Source organism: Fomitiporia mediterranea (assembly GCF_000271605.1).
Source record: "Fomitiporia mediterranea MF3/22 unplaced genomic scaffold FOMMEscaffold_18, whole genome shotgun sequence".
Classification (NCBI taxonomy): Eukaryota; Fungi; Basidiomycota; class Agaricomycetes; order Hymenochaetales; family Hymenochaetaceae; genus Fomitiporia; species Fomitiporia mediterranea.
In genome coordinates, this window is record NW_006760403.1 from 732,525 (window position 1) to 749,231 (window position 16,707).

Below are 16,707 nucleotides of genomic sequence, written 5' to 3' on the forward strand. Positions count from 1 at the left end.
TGCCACTTATTACCATGTCTGCGGAAGCAGGGAGTTCAAAGGCAGGGAAGATTTGGGGCTCAAGTTTTGACAGCTACAACTCTGAACTACAGAGCTCTGTGCTTCAAGCAACGAAGCTCGCCGTCGGCTTGCCTGCCGACGTAAACTTCTTTCGGACTGTCGACAACAACTTTGCTCAGGCAATCGACTCTTGTTCTAGGAAGGCACTCGCACTCACAAACAACTTATTGGAACTCGCAGAAGCACACAACTCGACCTCTTCCCGTATAAAAGGCAAAAAGAAGTTAGGGAATCAGGAGGATGTTGTGGACGGGTTTGGATCTTTGGTGGTGGATGTGCTAGACCAACTTTTCGAACGGGCCGTATGTAGCTGTTAGCTTGTGCCTTGCATCTGAAATGCGCTTACTCTTACCTCTAAGGACACAAGCTTGGATGACTACATGGGTCATACAAAGCCGGCTGCAATATCCGTTAAGCCACCTCCCGCAGCGTCGACCTTTGTACGTCCTAGAAGTTGGACTTCGGACTGGAGGCTTATTTGTTTATTACCAGACCTCAAGTACACGACAGGGTCGATTGGATCCATCACTTTTGCATGCTGCGTATCTTCCGAAGCCTCAGCTTAAGTTCAGGAGGAGAATCAATAGCGCACAATCCAGCTGGTCGCCAAATCTGAGGCATAAGTACAATGCTCAAGTGCCGTTGGGCTACGTGTTTCACGACACAGACGTCATAGAAGGGGATTCTTGCCTCGGTGAAGGGACATCCCAGTATGTGTCCTGTCATTCCCCCGATTGTGTCATATTCAAAATCCTTGCCAGAAGTTTTCACCCCTATCGTTATGAAATCAAGCACATCACATATTCTCGACAAATGTTTGAGCATAGACACCCTATTCGGCCATCCTCGTTTGAGAACACTCCATTCACATGGATAGACTCCAAAGAGCAGCTAGACCTCCTGCTGGATCAATTGCGTCATGTCCAGGAAATTGCTGTTGACCTTGAGCATCACAGCTACCGCTCGTTTTCTGGGTTTCTTTGCCTCATGCAAATCAGTACCCGCGAAGAAGACTTCATCATTGACACATTAGCGCTCAGAGAAGAACTGGAAGAACTGAATGAGATCTTCACAGATCCAAAGATCGTAAAGGTCCTCCACGGCGCTGACAGTGACGTCGTCTGGTTACAACAGGATTTTAATATCTACATTGTAAACCTCTTCGATACCTACCATGCGTCAAAGTTACTGGGTACGTTGACTCGAATGACAGAATAGTATTCCTCTGACTTCTTTGTAGACTTCCCAAAGCACGGATTAGGCGCGTTGCTCGAAATGTATTGCGACTTTGTTCCCGATAAACGATACCAGCTAGCCGACTGGCGTATCCGGTACTTCTTTTTCTTCCACTTAATTCTATTCTGCCTGTTGCTCTAACCTGCGGTATATTGCAGGCCGTTGCCAGATGAAATGATGAAATATGCACGCTCAGATACTCACTTCTTGCTGTATATCTATGATAATTTGCGTAATGCACTCTTGGACCGTGCGCGAGGACAACCGGACTTGGTTCGTTCGGCACTAAGTCGCTCGGAGGATACCGCTTTGCGCATTTATGAACCCGAATTTTATGACTTGGAAAATGGGACTGGACCTGGTGGTTGGAACACACTTTCGCTGAAATGGGGCCGTGCTTTGTCTGGCACACAACACACTGTATTTCGTGCTGCTCATGCATGGCGTGATGCCCTTGCACGAAAAGAGGATGAAAGTACGCGCTATGTGATGCCGAATCATTATCTATTCCAATTGGCGGAAAGGCCGCCGACGGATATGGCTAATTTGTTGTCTATATTTCGTCCTGTTCCACCGCTGGTTCGAACACAAGCAGCCAGCTTGCTCGAAGTCATTCGCACTGCTGTTAAAGAGGTGCCATCGATAGCAGAAACGAGAGGCGAATGCGTGAAAACTCAGAACCGCGTAGTTGATGACGCAAATTCGCAAATCAGGAGCAAACATAACACCACAGTGAACAGCGAAAATGCCTCCACGAGCTCCGCGAAGACCTGTGTTGACATATGGACAAGGAAGTCAGGAGGTGAGCAGATTCGAACCGTTTGGTCGAAAATGAATTAGAAGGTTAACATTGGACAGCAGGTCTTTCCGCATCGTCCTCGTCCTTGCTTGGTTCTACTTTAGCCAGGACGGCGTCTCAAGTCGAAGATCTGTCAGTTACGCGAAGTGCACTCTTTCCTAAGGGCTGGACTCCGACCGTGAGTTCGTTATTCATCTCGCGCCCGAGCATGTTAATCTAACTTTCCGATATTTCTTCCGTTCAATCTTTTGGCTAAAGAAGACTGCAAAGAGAGTTCTACATGGTGCTTCGATAAGATATCGAGAAGCTGTGTCTCGCATTCACAGTGCTCTGGTTGTAGCACCGATCATGCCAGCTGCCCTAATCGCTATTCCAGGGTCAGGGAACTTGAAGGCCTCTGTTAATGTAGACATCAACGTAGCATCTGTTCCAAATCAAGAACAGACCAGAGCCTCTGCCGTACCTGCAAACGAGCAACAGCCCCATACCCTTATTGCTGGGGTCGAAGCGTCTGATACAATTCTAACAACCGGACGTACTCGAGAAAGGAAAGGAAAACGTTCCAGGAACCCGACCACCGCTGATGAACAAGACAAAGCGAATCAAGTGAAGAAAGCACGAGTCCAAATGACGAGTGTGAATGGAGACAATGAAGCAATTGAGACAAAACCTGACGAGTTTGACTATGCTTCCGCGCCGAACCTTCTGGATGAGCATATCAAAGATCAGCCTGTCTTACTGAAACCTCAAAAAGGAAACACATCAAAAGGTACGTATCAATCTAGCATAAACACTTCGACGAAGATTGATTAGCTGTGCTTCTTTCCTTCCTTAGGACGTCGCGCGTTCGAGTATGGAAATTTCCCAGCACCTCCGCGAGCGTACAATGAAGTGAAGGGTGCCAATATGTCTCATACATTCAAGGGACGATAATTTTTCTACACAATGATATGTGGATCACAGATTTTTTACTCTTCTCCTGCAAGGGAAATTAAGACATCACCAAACCAGAAGACGAAGTCCGGTAGTTTTGATTGATTTCTCGTTCTCTTCTTCAAAATTTCAGCGATTGCCAGCTTGTGACCAATTGTTGTCTTCACAATTGGATAAAGCTCTAGGGTTTGTGGCCTTTGAACTGCATACGGCTTTGTCATCTCATTTCCGCCATCACAGGGTACAGAAGTCTTTCAACAAATAGCTGGATGTTCTTGACTCTGACGTTCATCTCCGATCTTCTCTTCATTTGCCAACAATTTTCATACCAATCGCGAAAATGTCGTGTTCATTGCAAGCTACACAACGTAGTATGAGAATGAATGGACCTGCCGTCGGCTGGCAAAGGGGTAAGGTGATTAACGTTGCCTCGGAATCTTTTGTTGGACATGAAAATATGTCATATTGGTGAAGTACTTCTACTCTAATACATTCACCCCCTTGCATCAGTTGGCCGCTGCGGCACTAGAAGCTCCGAGTATCACCGATGTACGGGCCGGTTACTTGGCTGTCTATCTTCTCTGCAAGAGGCTGGCCAACAGGCGTTTCCGGCATGAGTTCTACAAGTCGGAAGAAGATAACAGATGAATTTTTCAGCGAGACTATTTATTCAGCTGGTCGGACAGAGCGGACGTTCCATTCCCCCAAGACACCTCCTCCTGGCTCATCGTCGAAAAGTTCAAAGAGTCTTGTTATTTCAGCTGCTACAATGGCTTCTGTTACAACGCTAAATGAACCGGACAAAACGACTCTTGCCTCTATTAAAATTCCTGTAGTGACTAAAGTCGACATTGAGCATGTCACTGTCCAGGACGACCCACGGAAATGGTCCCGTGCACGAAAGGTACATCATACTATGACCTGAAGTTCTATAGGGTAACTGACTACAACTTCATTTTGTTGTTTTTGACAGACAATTATTCTTGTAATCATATCTCTGGCAGCATTGTTCGGGACTCTAGCGTCAAACATATACTCCCGTAAGTGTGGACCTACCACTACACTGAACGAAAACGCTGAGTCATTTATCCGTTGCAGCGGCGCTAAACCAAGTTAAAGCCGATTTGCATGCATCGGACACAGAAATTGCGACGAGCCTATCGGTATTCATTATTGTTCAAGGGGTCACTCCCTTATTTTGGAGTGCACTATCCGAAGTCAAAGGCCGAAAGGTGCGAAACTAAATTTGCTCATTGACTCATACCTCCCTTTGACAAGACGCTTCGCTTCTAGATCGTCTACATTACGTCAGAATGCGTGAGTCTTCATGAATCATAGACGAAGTAACTTACCTTATCTCGTTGCAGATATTCATAACGGGATGTATAGTAGTAGGATCGGCAAAAACTATTGCCGTAGTTATAGCTATGCGCTGCGTCCAGGCACTTGGGTAAGTGATAGTATATTTCAAAATACGTACGATGGTTCACATTACTATGCAGCTCAGCGGCAGTTTTCAGCGTTGGTGCTGGTTCACTTGCCGATATTTACGAGCCGCATGAACGTGGTACAATGATGGGTATCTATTACGCCGCGCCGCTCCTTGGCCCCTCTTTAGGTCCGATTATCGGAGGTGCACTGACCGACGCGTGGAACTGGCGTGCAACCTTCTACTTCCTGGCAGCATTTTGCTCGTTGTCCTTAGCGAGCTTTATTTTGTTTAAGGATACGTTTAGGCGAGAGCGGAGCCTTGCCTATCAGGCCGCGCTACTTCGAGCGAAGGCACATAACGAGCGGAAACAGAGACACGGGTCATCAACTCCGGTTTCACAGAGGACCAGTATTGACGGAGACGATAAGACAATAAACGGCGAAACACCGGAGAAAATCATCGAAGTGCGGGATATCGAGAAGGCTACGCCTGCAGCACATAGCGTGCAAGACGTGAGACTCTCCCTGCGCGACATCAATCCTCTCGCTCCATTACCTCAAGTCTTGAGAGTTAGAAGCAACCTCCTCATCCTCGTTGCTTCCGGTACGCAGTCTATCTCTTATCACCTGTGCTTCTTTCGCTTGTCCAGCATACACTTACCTGCAACTCACCATTTAGGCATCCTTTTTGCGTTTAGCTATTCGATTTTATACACGTGTTCCCGCACATTTTCCGACAAATATGGCTATGATGCACTCGGGGTTGGACTGGTCCTACTGTCCTACGGCGTAGGTAAGCACGTCGGACCGTCTCCCGTTTTTCTTGCGTGCTAACGGTAAATCATTCCATATAGGGAGTGTTTGCGGCAGTATTCTTGGTGGCCGCTGGTCAGACTATGCACTTCGCCGGTTGAAGGCTAAGAATAACGGAGTAGGGCATCCGGAGGTAGATATTCGGTTTGACTGAATGTGTGCACCGGAAACTAATAGGTGCGCAAATTTTCAGATGAGACTCGAAAGCACGAAATGGGCTATGGCTGTTCTTCCTCTGTCAAGCGTCGCATATGCTTGGCTGTGTCAAGAAAAGATACACGTGGCCGCCGTGTGTGCTGCACTTTTCTGCGCGGGATTCCTGTCAATGTGCGTTGTCCGCGTTGCTTAACTTTGGAGGACGCTAACAGACCAATTTTATTTCACAGCTGGGTCTACTCGTCCACTCTTGCTTATATTGTTGATGCAAATACTGGACGGTCGACGACTGCAGTCGCTTGCAACAGCTGCTTCCGAGGAACCCTTGGATTCGCTGCTGCAGAGATCGCTGTGCCTGTGCAAAATGCGATCGGTGACGGCGGGCTATATTCCATCTGGGCAGGCTTGCTGGGCATCGTCGGATTGCTCATTATGCTTCTCATTTGGAAGGGTAAGGAGTGGAGAGAACGCGACACCGCAAAATACACCCAAAAGTGAACATACATGATATTTAGAAGCAATTAGAAACTGTAGAAAAGGCTGTCTCCTGCAGGTCGGGTTCAGTTCCTTCACATGGTCTCCATAAATGCTGGGTAGAAATTCGCTCTTCGTTTACGGTCCCTTAGGGATTACGGATTTTCTTGTCCTCTTTGCTGTCGTTTTTGTTCCTTTCCTTGTTGCTTAGGGTGTAGAAGGATGTAGAAATAGATTAGTATGTACTATGTACATTAATGCAAATACCATATGCATTTCGTCAGTTTCGATTACTCGGGACTCCGGGGCGATGTATTGTCTTCTGTGCACGCAAGAGTACATGTTTTTACATAGAAGATATGCTACATATATACGCTAGAACTATAGACTTTCGCCGCCAACCAGACCCTCATCGCCGACCGGCCCTTCCTTGCCGGGGCTTCCAGCGGTTCGCCATGCGGCAAGGATAAGCTGGGCTACATCTTCCATTCCAGTTCCGTTCTTTACGGACGTGAACAAGGTCGGGCCGTCCCCGCGCATCTTTCTCGAATCGCGCTCCATGACCTCTAGTGAAGCCCCGACAAAAGGCGCAATGTCAATCTGAAATTGAACCTCTAAATGCTACGTAGTTCTTGAGATAAATTACGAGGCCCTCACCTTGTTAACGACAAGAAGATCGGATTGCGAAACGCCCGGACCGCCCTTTCGCGGAATCTTGTCCCCTCCCTGATATACACATCGATAAGCAAATTTCATCCTTTAAACGGAACGGTAATGGCCAAAACATCCGTATACTTACAGAAACATCAATGACATAAATGATATAATCGGCAAGTTCGCGAGAGTAATTCGCCGCAAGGTTGTCGCCTCCACTCTCAACGAAAAGTATCTGACAGCCAAATTTTGCTTGAAGTGTCTCTAAAGCACCCATGTTTGCGGATATGTCTTCGCGAATCGCTGCATGAGGGCAGCCTCCGGTCTCGATTGCAAGAATACGTTCTGCCGGAAGAGCTTTGTTACGGATAAGAAATTCTTGGTCCTCGCGAGTAAAGATATCATTCGTAACAGTCGCTTTCAGTTGCATAAATTTCGTCCTTAGACATCAACTCTAATCAAGTCGAAGAACTTACCAATATTGTACTCGGTGCGCAAACGTCGGCATAGTGCAAGCGTAAGTGCTGTCTTGCCTGATCCTACTGGCCTGTATGCGTGCGTGTACTCTTTAGTAAAAGTGCACCTCACAGAGGGAAAAGGAAAATAATTTAATAAAATACACACCCTCCGATGCCCACAGTGAAACCGCGCTCCTCAAAACTCCGCGACAGGAAGTTCGGCATATCACGCTCCGAGTACTTACCTTACACGCGACACAAAATTAGCAGCTAAACAATCAATAACGAAACATGACAACAAAGATCTCACCTGCGTTCTCTAGATGCTCATGAGTATGGCCATGCTCACCCGTACCGTGATCATGCGAGTGACTTGGGCCGTCCTGTTCGTGCGAATGTGCGACTGGAGCCTGTGTTGCAGAACTTCCAGAAAGGTTATCGATGAACTGCACGGTCTCGTTTTTCATGTCTTATATTACGTTTTGAAGATTCTTAAGCGTGAAGAGCTTTTGTTGAAGTTCTTAGGAACGGTGCGATATCAGGTTATGTCTCGTCTTATCTCGTGCATTATGGTGATAAGGGGAGTATATTGACTTTTTCTGAATAGAAGCATTTACTTAGTCATTGAATGACGTCATGGTCAATATTATATGTAGGCCGAAAATAGTTTTAAGTAACTATCAGTGCCTGTGCTGTGAGATGTACAAACTTGTTCGAAATCCTAGCCTAGCAATTACCAAACTCCGGGAATAAGTCTGTAGGGAACCTTCTCCTTGTATGCTTTGTATTGTGGTCCGATTTCGGCGTCTGACTCCATAAGGTTCTCCTATGCGCATATGAGTCAATGAAGCGAGAACACTGTGTTCGATGCTACGAACCTCTATTGGCACCTTTACTGCAAATGCGACACCGCAAATAGCAAGGGCATAGAGTGGTATATAATTCCAAATCAATCCTGCAAGTACCAGGTTTTGCAGCAACGCACAGCTAATGGAAAGACATGAGGGAAGTGAATGAGTCGATGCGTGAACTAGTACTCACGTGTACAGGGGATGTCTAACGACTGCGAATGGTCCTGAAGTAACGAGCTTCGGCCTCTCCCTCACCTACAACAGAGTCAACGTGAATGGTCAAGTACACTTCACGATACAAGCCAACGTACTCCAATATGATGAAAAGTGCCGCTTTTCCCTAGAAGGCTCACAGTTTGCATGAGCAACTTCCAAGTCCCAATCAAGCCTACAGTCGAAGCTACCCTCAGTAGATTTACGACATCCTCACTGAGCCGGAAATTTGGCAAGGCAAACCGAGAAATAAAGCCAGGCTGAGCGCATCCGTTCAGCGGAACTGCGACCAGATATGTTATAACCGGAAGCATCATCCCCGCAGCGTGAATGGGCGAAACAATCTTCCCCACAAGACTCGTCGGCATCGACTTTATCTGGCCCCCTTTTTCTGCAGCGACTTTCATCGAATTGCGCCCTACATGAAAGGCAGCTGCAGTATATATGAAGATCGAAGAGGTAACAAGGCCTTCAGCACCCAACGCAAGGCGTTCGCCTGGGATGTGTATACCGGTGAGATACATTCTGTGGCGAGATGGACAGCGAAGGTGAAGGTGAATGTAGGGTAGCAACTCTCGTCTGAATCCGGAGCCAAGACACATATTCAGTTCGGGATTCTCACGGTCTAAAGTTTCGAGCCAAGCAAATGCATCAGTCAACTTCTTTACTTACCACGTATGGAACGGGTGTATTAGTATCAATTATAATGATGCCCCTTATTGCGACAATACGGACCCAAGCAAAATGCCCAGTTTAAAAGGATACGCCTAAAGCAGCCTCCGGTCTCGATTGCAAGAATACGTTCTGCCGGAAGTGCTTTGTTGTGTATAAGAAAATTTGGCCCTCGCGAGTAAAGGTATCATCGTCATTAAACTTTGACTCTAATCAAGGAAAAAAAAAACTTACCAATATTGTACTCGTTACGCTTGCGAATACATAGCGCAAGCGTAGGTGTAAAACCTACTGGCGTATATACATGCGTGTACCTTTTAATTAGTTCCTCCTCACACACGGAAATGAAAAATGAAACAACACCCTCCAGTGCCTAGAGTGGAATTGCGCTGCTCAAAATTTCGCGACAAGATCGGCATCTCACGCTCTAAGCATTTATCTAAGGTGTGACACAAAATTGAAGCTGAACATTCAATTGCAAGCAAGACACGATAACGAGGGCCTCACCTGCATTCTCTAGGTGCTCATGAGTGTGTCCATGCTCACCGTTCATGATTGTGCGAGTGACTAGAACTGTCGTGCTCATGTGAAGAATGTACTACTGGTGCCTGTTTTGCAGAACTTCTAGGACTGTTAATGAACTGTATGGTCTCGTTTGTTTTCTTCACGTCTTACAACGTTTTTAAAGACTATTTAGGGCAAAAAAGGAATGGTAGGATAGCAGGCCACGTCTCATCTTATCTGAGTACTACGGTGGCATAATTTCAAAAACGTGAATTGCCTGTTCCGAATCGAAGCACATTCCTTTATTGACACTAAGTCAGTGAATGACGTCATGGACAATAATAGCGGTAGGCTTAAAATACTTTTTAACTAGCTGGTGCTTTATGCTATAAGATATAGAGATATGTTCGAAATCCAAACAATTACCAGACTCCGGGGATAAGTCTGTAGGGCACCTTCTCCTTATATACTTTGTATTGCAGACCGATTTCGGAGTCTGACTCCATAAGGCTCTCCTACATGTATATGTGAGTTAATAAAGTGAAAAAAAATTGCGTTTGATGCAACAAACTTCTATGGGAGCCTTTATCGCAAATGCGATAGTTATAATAGCAAGGGCATAGAGCGGTATATAGTTCCACGTCATCCCAGTAAGTATCAGGTTTTGCAGCAGGGCACAGCTAATGGGAAGACGTAAGAGAATGAAACGAACCGATGAGTGAACCAGAACTCACGTGTATAATGGGTGTCGGACGACTGCAAACGGCCCTGAGGTAATGAGCTTCGGCCTCTCCCTCACCTAAGCCAAAGTCAATGTGAACTGTAGATTGCGTGTTCAATACAAACCGACATACTCCAATCTGATGATAAGTGCCGCTGTTCCCCAACAAGTCAACGCATTGTCTGAACAACTTCCAAGTCCCAATCAAGCCTACAGCCGAAGCTATCCTCAACAGATATACGGAATCCTGACCGAGTCCGAAATTTGGCAAGGCAAAACGAGAAATGAAGTCAGGTTGAGCGCATCCGTTCAGCGGGACTGCGATCAGGTATGTTACAACTGGAAGCATCATTCCAATTGCATGAATAGATGTAACAAGTTTACCCAGAAAAGTCTTCGGCATCGACTTTATCTGGCCACCTTTTTCTTCAGCGACTTTCATCGAGTTGCGCCCAACATAAAAGGCGGCCGCAGTATATATGAAGATCGATGAAGTGACAGCGCTTTCCACGCCTAATGCAAGGCGTTCGCCTGGGATGTGTATACCGCCTATATACATTATTTGGCTAGATGGACAGCGAAGATGAAGGAAAAGCAGGGTGGCTAGTCCGTTTGAATGCGGAGCCAAGATATTTATTCATTCCGGGATTCTCACGGTCTAAAGTTAGATTCGAGCGCATCAGTTCATTCAGGACTTTACCGCATATGGAGACATGCATAACACTATCATTTTAATTATGACGTCCTCTTATCGATACTTTCCCACTTGGGATTGCATTAGAATCAACTTAAACGCCCATGTCGAAACGATTCGCCAATTCGGATTTCAGATAGTACGAGTACCTAAAGGCCTATCAACTTGCTTTGTAGCATTATTCTTGCACATAGTCTTGCCAAATTATGTATGAATCCGTTCTTAGCATAAGTAACATGCAAGGGCTACCCTCGGCATCATGCGGAGAGCTTGGAGAACTGTAATCAAGTATGTGGAGACAGCGCTCTCGACTAATATCAATACTGTAGGTATGCTACATATCATGCGCTGATGAGTGGTGGAGACGGAGGGCGAAACACCGGACCACCAGTTGCAGAGTATCAAGCGCTGATTGTTAATTAAGATGTCTCGATGAAGACCTAGTTAACACTGTAAAAGCAGCACCTCCCTCCTACCAAATCCCCGGTATGAGGCGGTATGGAACTCTCTTCTTGTAAGCTACATATTCGGGACCAACATTTGCGTCTGACTCCAGGAGTTCTTCCTACAGGCCGACAGTCATTCTGCATTAATTTCACAGTGAGTGCGAGAGACACGTACTTCAATTGGGATTTTCATCACAAATACGACGGCACAGATAGCAAAGGAGAGCAGTGGCGCGTAATTCCAAAACATTACTACAACTCCAAACTCGCCCAATAAAGCAGTCCTGAAACCGATGTCCACAAGAAAGTTAGCCAAGCATTTTGGGTAATATAAATCGAACTTACGCGTATGCAGGGTGTCGCACTACACTGAAGAGGCCGGTGGAGACGATTCGAGACTTTTCCCTAACCTAAGAAAACTGTTAATATTGGCTTTGTATGATTTCCCCCAACAACCTACACCGATGCCATGGAAAGAATGCCTTAACAGACTGATACTTTTGGTAACGGCCTTATAAGAAATAGCTAGACTCGCGCATGCCGACATCCGTATCAAATTAATGGTCTCTTTCTGGAGTCCGAAATCCGGCAAAGCCCAATGTGTAATAAATTCTGGCTGAACTCCCTTATTCAATGGTATTGCGATGAGATATGTCAATACGGGCAAAAAGAACGCGGATCCATGGAGGGGCGTGAGGAGTTTGCCCACGAGTGTCGTCGCATCTGATTTGAGCGGACCTCCGTTAGCGTTAGCAATCGCCCACATCTTTCGTGCGTTGCGAATCATTGCGACGGTAAATATAAAGAGCGACGAAGTAACGACGCCTTCGGTAGCGAGATCAGAAGTAGGGACATGAATACCAGCGATGTACATGGTGTCAACTGTGAGAAGGTGGTTTGGTGAGACAAAGACTGGATGTTAGTGCCTTGACTTGCATAACATACTTATTACTTTCTCTGGCACTGATTAGAGATGCAGTACGTCCCAATTTGGGCAAAACATCGGCGATTCTCACGGCTGGATAATGAGCTTGGCCATTTGCCGATGCAGAGTGACCTTGAAGCTTGATAAGCGCAAACCGCCAGCGCTCTGGTGAAACTGATCAAAGCGACTATTTCATCCCTGCAGATAAAAGGCGACAATTTCCTTGTTCTGACTGATCCCCGGTGGACTGGTTGGATTAAGACAACGCCCGAGTTTGACGAACAGGCAGCATCCTTGAATCCGCGTAAGTTAGATGCGATACGGGGGATTTAGTAACATCAAGCATGGCAAAATGCTGTAAATTGACCAAAGTAGACGAGCAACTGTTAGGCATACGACCTTCGGAAGAATTTCTTTTGTTATAAATGCAGGGCTATCTTGCATAGTGGCTAAACTTCACTTACATATTCAAGTGGATCCTTGACAATATGATTGAATATTGCTTCGGAGCTAAGCGATAACTTGTATGCAGCGTCACCGAATCCATGCACGACATGGAGGTTAGAAGAGTCCAAAAGGCAAAAATGGTCAAAACTCTAGGTTCACAAGTCACGTGCATATATTTCTGGTTTATACAGAGTCATATACCTTCTTTCACACAGGTGCTGACACTTTCACCTTGCACGACTCTGAAAGAGAACTTTACAAGCGAAGCTGCACTCACTGGAATTGACTTTACTGCTAATAAGATTATAATACCTATGGGTGGAAGGGCGTTCACCACCTTGGGCGAGCACGCGTTCCCTCGTATCCCGCCTGAGGTTTATGCGCGACTTAAGACGCGCTTTACAGAACGATTGAGGGAACTGTATGCATGCGTCGGTGTACCGGTAGAAGCACCAGAAAAGGAGGACCACGGGGATGTCGACTTTATTGTATGCGAGCCACTCAGCTCTGGCCCGTACGCTCTTGCTAGCATCAAAGCAGCGCTTGGTGCGCAGCACGCTAATCTTGCTGCGGCAAACCGGACTTCAAATTTTGCAGTCCCTGCAGACAAGGAACTTGGTTGCAAAGGCATTGGAAAGTTCTTCCAAGTCGATGTACATGTGTGTGACGACAAGCCAGAATTGGAGCGTACATTATTTTTCCAATCATATGGTGATCTTGGAATGATCCTTGGTCTTCTTGCACGCTCTCATGGATTCACGCTAGGAACAAAGGGGTTTAAGGTGTGTTAATATTCGTCATTCATCTCATCTAGACTATTTCTCAACAGAGCCGTGCTCAAGACGTACTTTGCACATCCTGACGATGGCCATATCTCATCGTTCCTTTTGTCCGAGTCGTTTCACGATATCCTTCCTTTCCTTGGGCTGTCCATGGAGGAATGGGAACAAGGATTTCCTACTCTTGCGTCTGTCTTTACTTGGGTACAAACCTCTCAGTTTTTCAAACCGTGCCGTCTTATAGACGCGGACCCATCAAAAGCAAAGAAAGCTCATCGTCAGCAACGAGCGATGTATTCTGCGTTTTTGGCGTTTTCTAATGAACGCGCCATTGCGGATTCAGCGCTATATTCCCCACGAAGTTATGATCTTCCTTCAGACGGAGCAGATTCTAAGCGAGCTACCAGTGCTTTGAAGACGGTCCCTGGAGGTCCCGAAGGTGGTAAACCGAAGTTTGAGCACCAAGGCCTTCTTGAACAAGCTCTTGTTTATTTTGGCAGGAAGGCTGAGTACGAAGCACTTGTTGCGGAGAATATACGGCGGCGGGCCTTGCGGGAGAAGCTCAATGGTACTCGTGTCATGGCATGGACTGGCCTGCAAGGAGTTGCCATAAAGTGGATCATGGATGGTATACGCGAGAGGTTGGGCGTGGATGGTATAATTGCCGCCCAGGATGACAAGATTCGCGAGTTGGCATTAGACGTGCAAACGCAGCTTGGCTTGTTTCCAAACACTGGCGTGTCGTTCGGTACAACGCCAAAAAATCTAACAATTGGTACTCTATCGTGAACACGCGCAGTCAACGTGCTACAGAGTTACCTCTTGCAAAGCCATTGCTCTTGAATCATAACTAACATATAAGATACCCACGTCTCCTGCTACGCTGCTTCTTTGTACGTGCCATGCATAAACAGCTACCTTGCACTTATCGCCGACCAATGTAATAAAATGATCTGTAAGCTTCAATTAACTGTACTTATCGTTAGGCACCACTGAAAACGATGTCGAATCTGGAATTCAAATCCACAAAGGGTTGAGTGCTGTATCTATACTATTGCTTTCGTAATGTCCATGTAGTGATTTCCTTCCCAATCTTCAGACAGACAGAATTGACTTCGAATACTCCTAGCTTGGCACTTGATAAAGTTTTTCCAAATCGTGAATTGAGGTCCGAAACCAATGATGAGGCAAGGGAAGTGACAGGCAGGGCAATTGAGAGGTCCTGTTCATCTAGCTCCGGATAAGTTGACAGGCATCCGACTGGAGGAGTACATGGGACCTTCGGCAGTGACCATGCTATGGAAGCATGGTACCGGGGTTCAATGTAGAATTGCTTTTGGTGCAAAAGCTTGAGTGTGGGCTCAATGGACTTTGATAGCACCTCTAGCTGAAACGTCACAACGGATCAGAATAATCCATATTAACAGGAATAATTCATCTTACCATTGAATGTCCAGCCCCGATATCAACGCCAAGAAAAACGCGTGTATGCTCGTCATTTTCAAAAACGGAGAAAGAAGAGAAGGAAGCTGTAAAGCTTTTATTGTGTCAATCAACCCATTACATATCACAATGTCCGAGCAAAGCAACTTACGGGTCTACAGCACGCGCCGCCATCTTCACGGCACGCCTTAATTCCTCACGCTGGTGATGCCGTAAATAAATAGGTCTTGTCAAAGAAATATGTAGCAAATATGTGGCGTTTGGACTGTCTTGCCAGTCACACACCAGAAAGGGTTCAATTTCCTTGCTTCGGCCTACAACTTCGTCCAAAAGTGAACGTAGAGGTGTGTTCGCCTTGAGGCACACAGGTACGTACACGTACGCAGCGAACTGTCCTTCCACATGTGGTATTGCGCGTATCCGTCCTTGGTGACGCGAGGGATCAGACGTTGGGGAAGGTACAGTCAACGATGGGTCAACCTTTGGCAATTTCCTGTACGTTCATCAATGTGCAATGTAACTGGATGACAGGAGTACTTACCGCTTCCCACTTGAACCAGAGCCATTATGACGTACGTCGGCTTCCTTCTCATCTTCGTCAGTGCTTTCATAGGAAACGAGGTTAACAGGCCTCTTCTGAGCCTTCATCGCCACCAACATGTCTCTATCTTCGATGCGGGCACATCTAGACTAACGATTGATTTACTCACGATCACGGGATTTGGACAAAATATCCAGATCCAGTTTGCTCACTTCCTGAACACGGACACATTTTCAGCCGCCCAATAGTCAAGGCTGGCACGGACTTACAAGGATTCTGATGGATGACGTCCCACATTCTCATGTTTTCCTCACTCATACTGTGGAGATAATTGTTAGTATAGCCGTCCAAGAGCCTTGGCCTGAGGGAACATTCAAAGGGGAACTCCGAGTGCTGTAAACACAGAACCGACTGCTGCCGTCTTCAATGCAACATCAAAGGTCACTTTGCGCCAAGACACCCTTGAAAAAAATCGATTTGCGCGCAATTATAAGAGGACTTCAACTCTCAGTCGTAGTCGAGCCACCTTGACTGGTAATTTGTCGCTACCTCCTTGGGACCCTCACGCATACTCCTGCATATGCTGCCTGATCTCATTGCTACACCTTTCTTGATATTGGCAGCTCTGCTTCCAACTGCCAACATTACAGACACCGTTCGCCTGTTCCACAAATCACATGTTTGTCTCGCCGTTAAGGTCTGCATTCGGAAGGCTGATGTTTCTCGCAGGTTACGGTTATTGGCAACTTCAACTTTAAACCAAAGACATTACTTTTTATCTCATACCCCCTTCCCGGACAAAAGTACTTAGAATCTACTTCGTTAATCTATTCCGGGACTAACAGTAACTCCAGTTCGACTGATCCTTTTCCAACCAGCTCAACAGCAAGCTTGGGTGATTCATATCCATTCGACAACACCTTAGATACTTCTACTCAAGATGAGTCTGGTGACCTCCTCGCAAAGCTACATTCACCTACACTACAAGTTGGCGTAAACATGACACTCAACCGAAGTTGTAAGACTTTATACTAGACAACCCCGGTCATAGCTCACGCGAACTTTGCAGCTATCACAGAAGCACCTATCTTTGCTCTCAATGGTACATATGACGAATCTGAGGAATTCTTCGTCGGCATCTTTCGCCTACGTAAGTCAGGCAGCAAGACGCTTTCTCAAGCATATTTTCTTGGAGGGAACTTCACAGCACAGAGCGCGTTTAATGGAACGATATCCATCTTAACCAACTCAACGCCGGCGTTGCTCGAATATTCGGCTCCTCATGTGTCTAATAAAAGTGAATATACGGACATGTAAGCGACCCTCTTTTGATGCTTAATGCAGTATTGTCATACTCGACTCCGTGTAGATTTGTGTATCTCTTGTTCAAACAGGACGACGACTTGAGCAATCGTATTAACCAGACTGCCTTCAAGTCATGGCACGGCAATGGTCTG

The 16,707-nt window shown here is 46.3% G+C and overlaps 8 protein-coding genes across 8 annotated transcripts; 3 read left to right on the forward strand and 5 right to left on the reverse strand.

Annotated features, from left to right (window-relative positions):
- Positions 1–14: 14 nt before the first annotated feature.
- Positions 15–3,028, forward strand: FOMMEDRAFT_149467 (uncharacterized protein; the record flags this gene model as incomplete). Its single annotated transcript, XM_007271789.1, has 9 exons — positions 15–362; positions 420–500; positions 553–770; positions 822–1,252; positions 1,301–1,391; positions 1,455–2,098; positions 2,158–2,273; positions 2,354–2,864; positions 2,931–3,028. The coding sequence occupies 9 exons, from the start codon at positions 15–17 to the stop codon at positions 3,026–3,028; spliced, it is 2,538 nt and encodes an 845-aa protein (XP_007271851.1).
- Positions 3,029–3,759: 731 nt separating this feature from the next.
- On the forward strand, positions 3,760–6,092 carry FOMMEDRAFT_129990 (MFS general substrate transporter). The gene is made up of 10 exons (XM_007271790.1): positions 3,760–3,932; positions 4,002–4,068; positions 4,127–4,260; positions 4,322–4,345; positions 4,396–4,478; positions 4,531–5,063; positions 5,139–5,252; positions 5,314–5,405; positions 5,466–5,599; positions 5,659–6,092. The coding sequence occupies exons 1-10, from the start codon at positions 3,798–3,800 to the stop codon at positions 5,924–5,926; spliced, it is 1,584 nt and encodes a 527-aa protein (XP_007271852.1). The 5' UTR covers positions 3,760–3,797; the 3' UTR covers positions 5,927–6,092.
- Positions 6,093–6,228: 136 nt separating this feature from the next.
- On the reverse strand, positions 6,229–7,481 carry FOMMEDRAFT_114872 (urease accessory protein UreG; the record flags this gene model as incomplete). Its single annotated transcript, XM_007271791.1, has 6 exons — positions 6,229–6,502; positions 6,560–6,628; positions 6,702–6,973; positions 7,033–7,103; positions 7,181–7,259; positions 7,325–7,481. 6 exons carry the CDS (start codon positions 7,479–7,481, stop codon positions 6,284–6,286), a joined length of 867 nt encoding a protein of 288 aa, XP_007271853.1. The 3' UTR covers positions 6,229–6,283.
- A 107-nt stretch (positions 7,482–7,588) lies between these two features.
- FOMMEDRAFT_143515 (uncharacterized protein) lies at positions 7,589–8,634 on the reverse strand. Its single transcript, XM_007271792.1, has 4 exons — positions 8,177–8,634; positions 8,056–8,120; positions 7,893–8,001; positions 7,589–7,840 (listed from the first exon to the last, which is right to left on the reverse strand). The coding sequence occupies exons 1-4, from the start codon at positions 8,600–8,602 to the stop codon at positions 7,748–7,750; spliced, it is 693 nt and encodes a 230-aa protein (XP_007271854.1). The 5' UTR covers positions 8,603–8,634; the 3' UTR covers positions 7,589–7,747.
- A 956-nt stretch (positions 8,635–9,590) lies between these two features.
- On the reverse strand, positions 9,591–10,560 carry FOMMEDRAFT_24068 (uncharacterized protein). The gene is made up of 4 exons (XM_007271538.1): positions 10,109–10,560; positions 9,989–10,053; positions 9,826–9,934; positions 9,591–9,769 (listed from the first exon to the last, which is right to left on the reverse strand). Exons 1-4 carry the CDS (start codon positions 10,532–10,534, stop codon positions 9,677–9,679), a joined length of 693 nt encoding a protein of 230 aa, XP_007271600.1. The 5' UTR covers positions 10,535–10,560; the 3' UTR covers positions 9,591–9,676.
- A 509-nt stretch (positions 10,561–11,069) lies between these two features.
- Positions 11,070–12,344, reverse strand: FOMMEDRAFT_129995 (uncharacterized protein). Its single transcript, XM_007271793.1, has 5 exons — positions 12,061–12,344; positions 11,576–11,997; positions 11,461–11,525; positions 11,291–11,399; positions 11,070–11,234 (listed from the first exon to the last, which is right to left on the reverse strand). Exons 2-5 carry the CDS (start codon positions 11,987–11,989, stop codon positions 11,142–11,144), a joined length of 681 nt encoding a protein of 226 aa, XP_007271855.1. The 5' UTR covers positions 11,990–11,997; positions 12,061–12,344; the 3' UTR covers positions 11,070–11,141.
- Positions 12,345–12,585: 241 nt separating this feature from the next.
- On the forward strand, positions 12,586–14,156 carry FOMMEDRAFT_149472 (uncharacterized protein; the record flags this gene model as incomplete). The annotated part of the gene is made up of 4 exons (XM_007271794.1): positions 12,586–12,600; positions 12,703–13,033; positions 13,085–13,269; positions 13,330–14,156. 4 exons carry the CDS (start codon positions 12,586–12,588, stop codon positions 14,053–14,055), a joined length of 1,257 nt encoding a protein of 418 aa, XP_007271856.1. The 3' UTR covers positions 14,056–14,156.
- Positions 14,157–14,317: 161 nt separating this feature from the next.
- Positions 14,318–15,369, reverse strand: FOMMEDRAFT_137382 (uncharacterized protein; the record flags this gene model as incomplete). Its single annotated transcript, XM_007271795.1, has 4 exons — positions 14,318–14,653; positions 14,710–14,803; positions 14,861–15,202; positions 15,251–15,369. The coding sequence occupies 4 exons, from the start codon at positions 15,367–15,369 to the stop codon at positions 14,318–14,320; spliced, it is 891 nt and encodes a 296-aa protein (XP_007271857.1).
- Between the last annotated feature and the right edge of the window lie 1,338 nt (positions 15,370–16,707).

What these genes read in the sequence shown, in the direction of transcription:
- FOMMEDRAFT_129990 (XM_007271790.1), top strand. Translation starts at nt 3,798, where the DNA reads ATGGCTTCTGTTACAACGCTAAATGAACCGGACAAAACGACTCTTGCC. An exon ending in AATGGTCCCGTGCACGAAAG is followed by an intron (nt 3,933 to 4,001) that starts GTACATCATACT and finishes TGTTTTTGACAG; the next exon opens with ACAATTATTCTTGTAATCAT. An exon ending in TCTACATTACGTCAGAATGC is followed by an intron (nt 4,346 to 4,395) that starts GTGAGTCTTCAT and finishes ATCTCGTTGCAG; the next exon opens with ATATTCATAACGGGATGTAT.
- FOMMEDRAFT_143515 (XM_007271792.1), bottom strand. Translation starts at nt 8,602, where the DNA reads ATGTATCTCACCGGTATACACATCCCAGGCGAACGCCTTGCGTTGGGT. An exon ending in GCACTTTTCATCATATTGGA is followed by an intron (nt 8,121 to 8,176) that starts GTACGTTGGCTT and finishes ACTCTGTTGTAG; the next exon opens with GTGAGGGAGAGGCCGAAGCT. An exon ending in GTTAGACATCCCCTGTACAC is followed by an intron (nt 8,002 to 8,055) that starts GTGAGTACTAGT and finishes TCTTTCCATTAG; the next exon opens with CTGTGCGTTGCTGCAAAACC.
- FOMMEDRAFT_129995 (XM_007271793.1), bottom strand. Translation starts at nt 11,989, where the DNA reads ATGTACATCGCTGGTATTCATGTCCCTACTTCTGATCTCGCTACCGAA. An exon ending in ATTCTTTCCATGGCATCGGT is followed by an intron (nt 11,526 to 11,575) that starts GTAGGTTGTTGG and finishes CAGTTTTCTTAG; the next exon opens with GTTAGGGAAAAGTCTCGAAT. An exon ending in TGATGAAAATCCCAATTGAA is followed by an intron (nt 11,235 to 11,290) that starts GTACGTGTCTCT and finishes GTCGGCCTGTAG; the next exon opens with GAAGAACTCCTGGAGTCAGA.
- FOMMEDRAFT_24068 (XM_007271538.1), bottom strand. Translation starts at nt 10,534, where the DNA reads ATGTATATAGGCGGTATACACATCCCAGGCGAACGCCTTGCATTAGGC. An exon ending in GTCCGACACCCATTATACAC is followed by an intron (nt 9,935 to 9,988) that starts GTGAGTTCTGGT and finishes TCTTCCCATTAG; the next exon opens with CTGTGCCCTGCTGCAAAACC. An exon ending in CGATAAAGGCTCCCATAGAA is followed by an intron (nt 9,770 to 9,825) that starts GTTTGTTGCATC and finishes ATATACATGTAG; the next exon opens with GAGAGCCTTATGGAGTCAGA.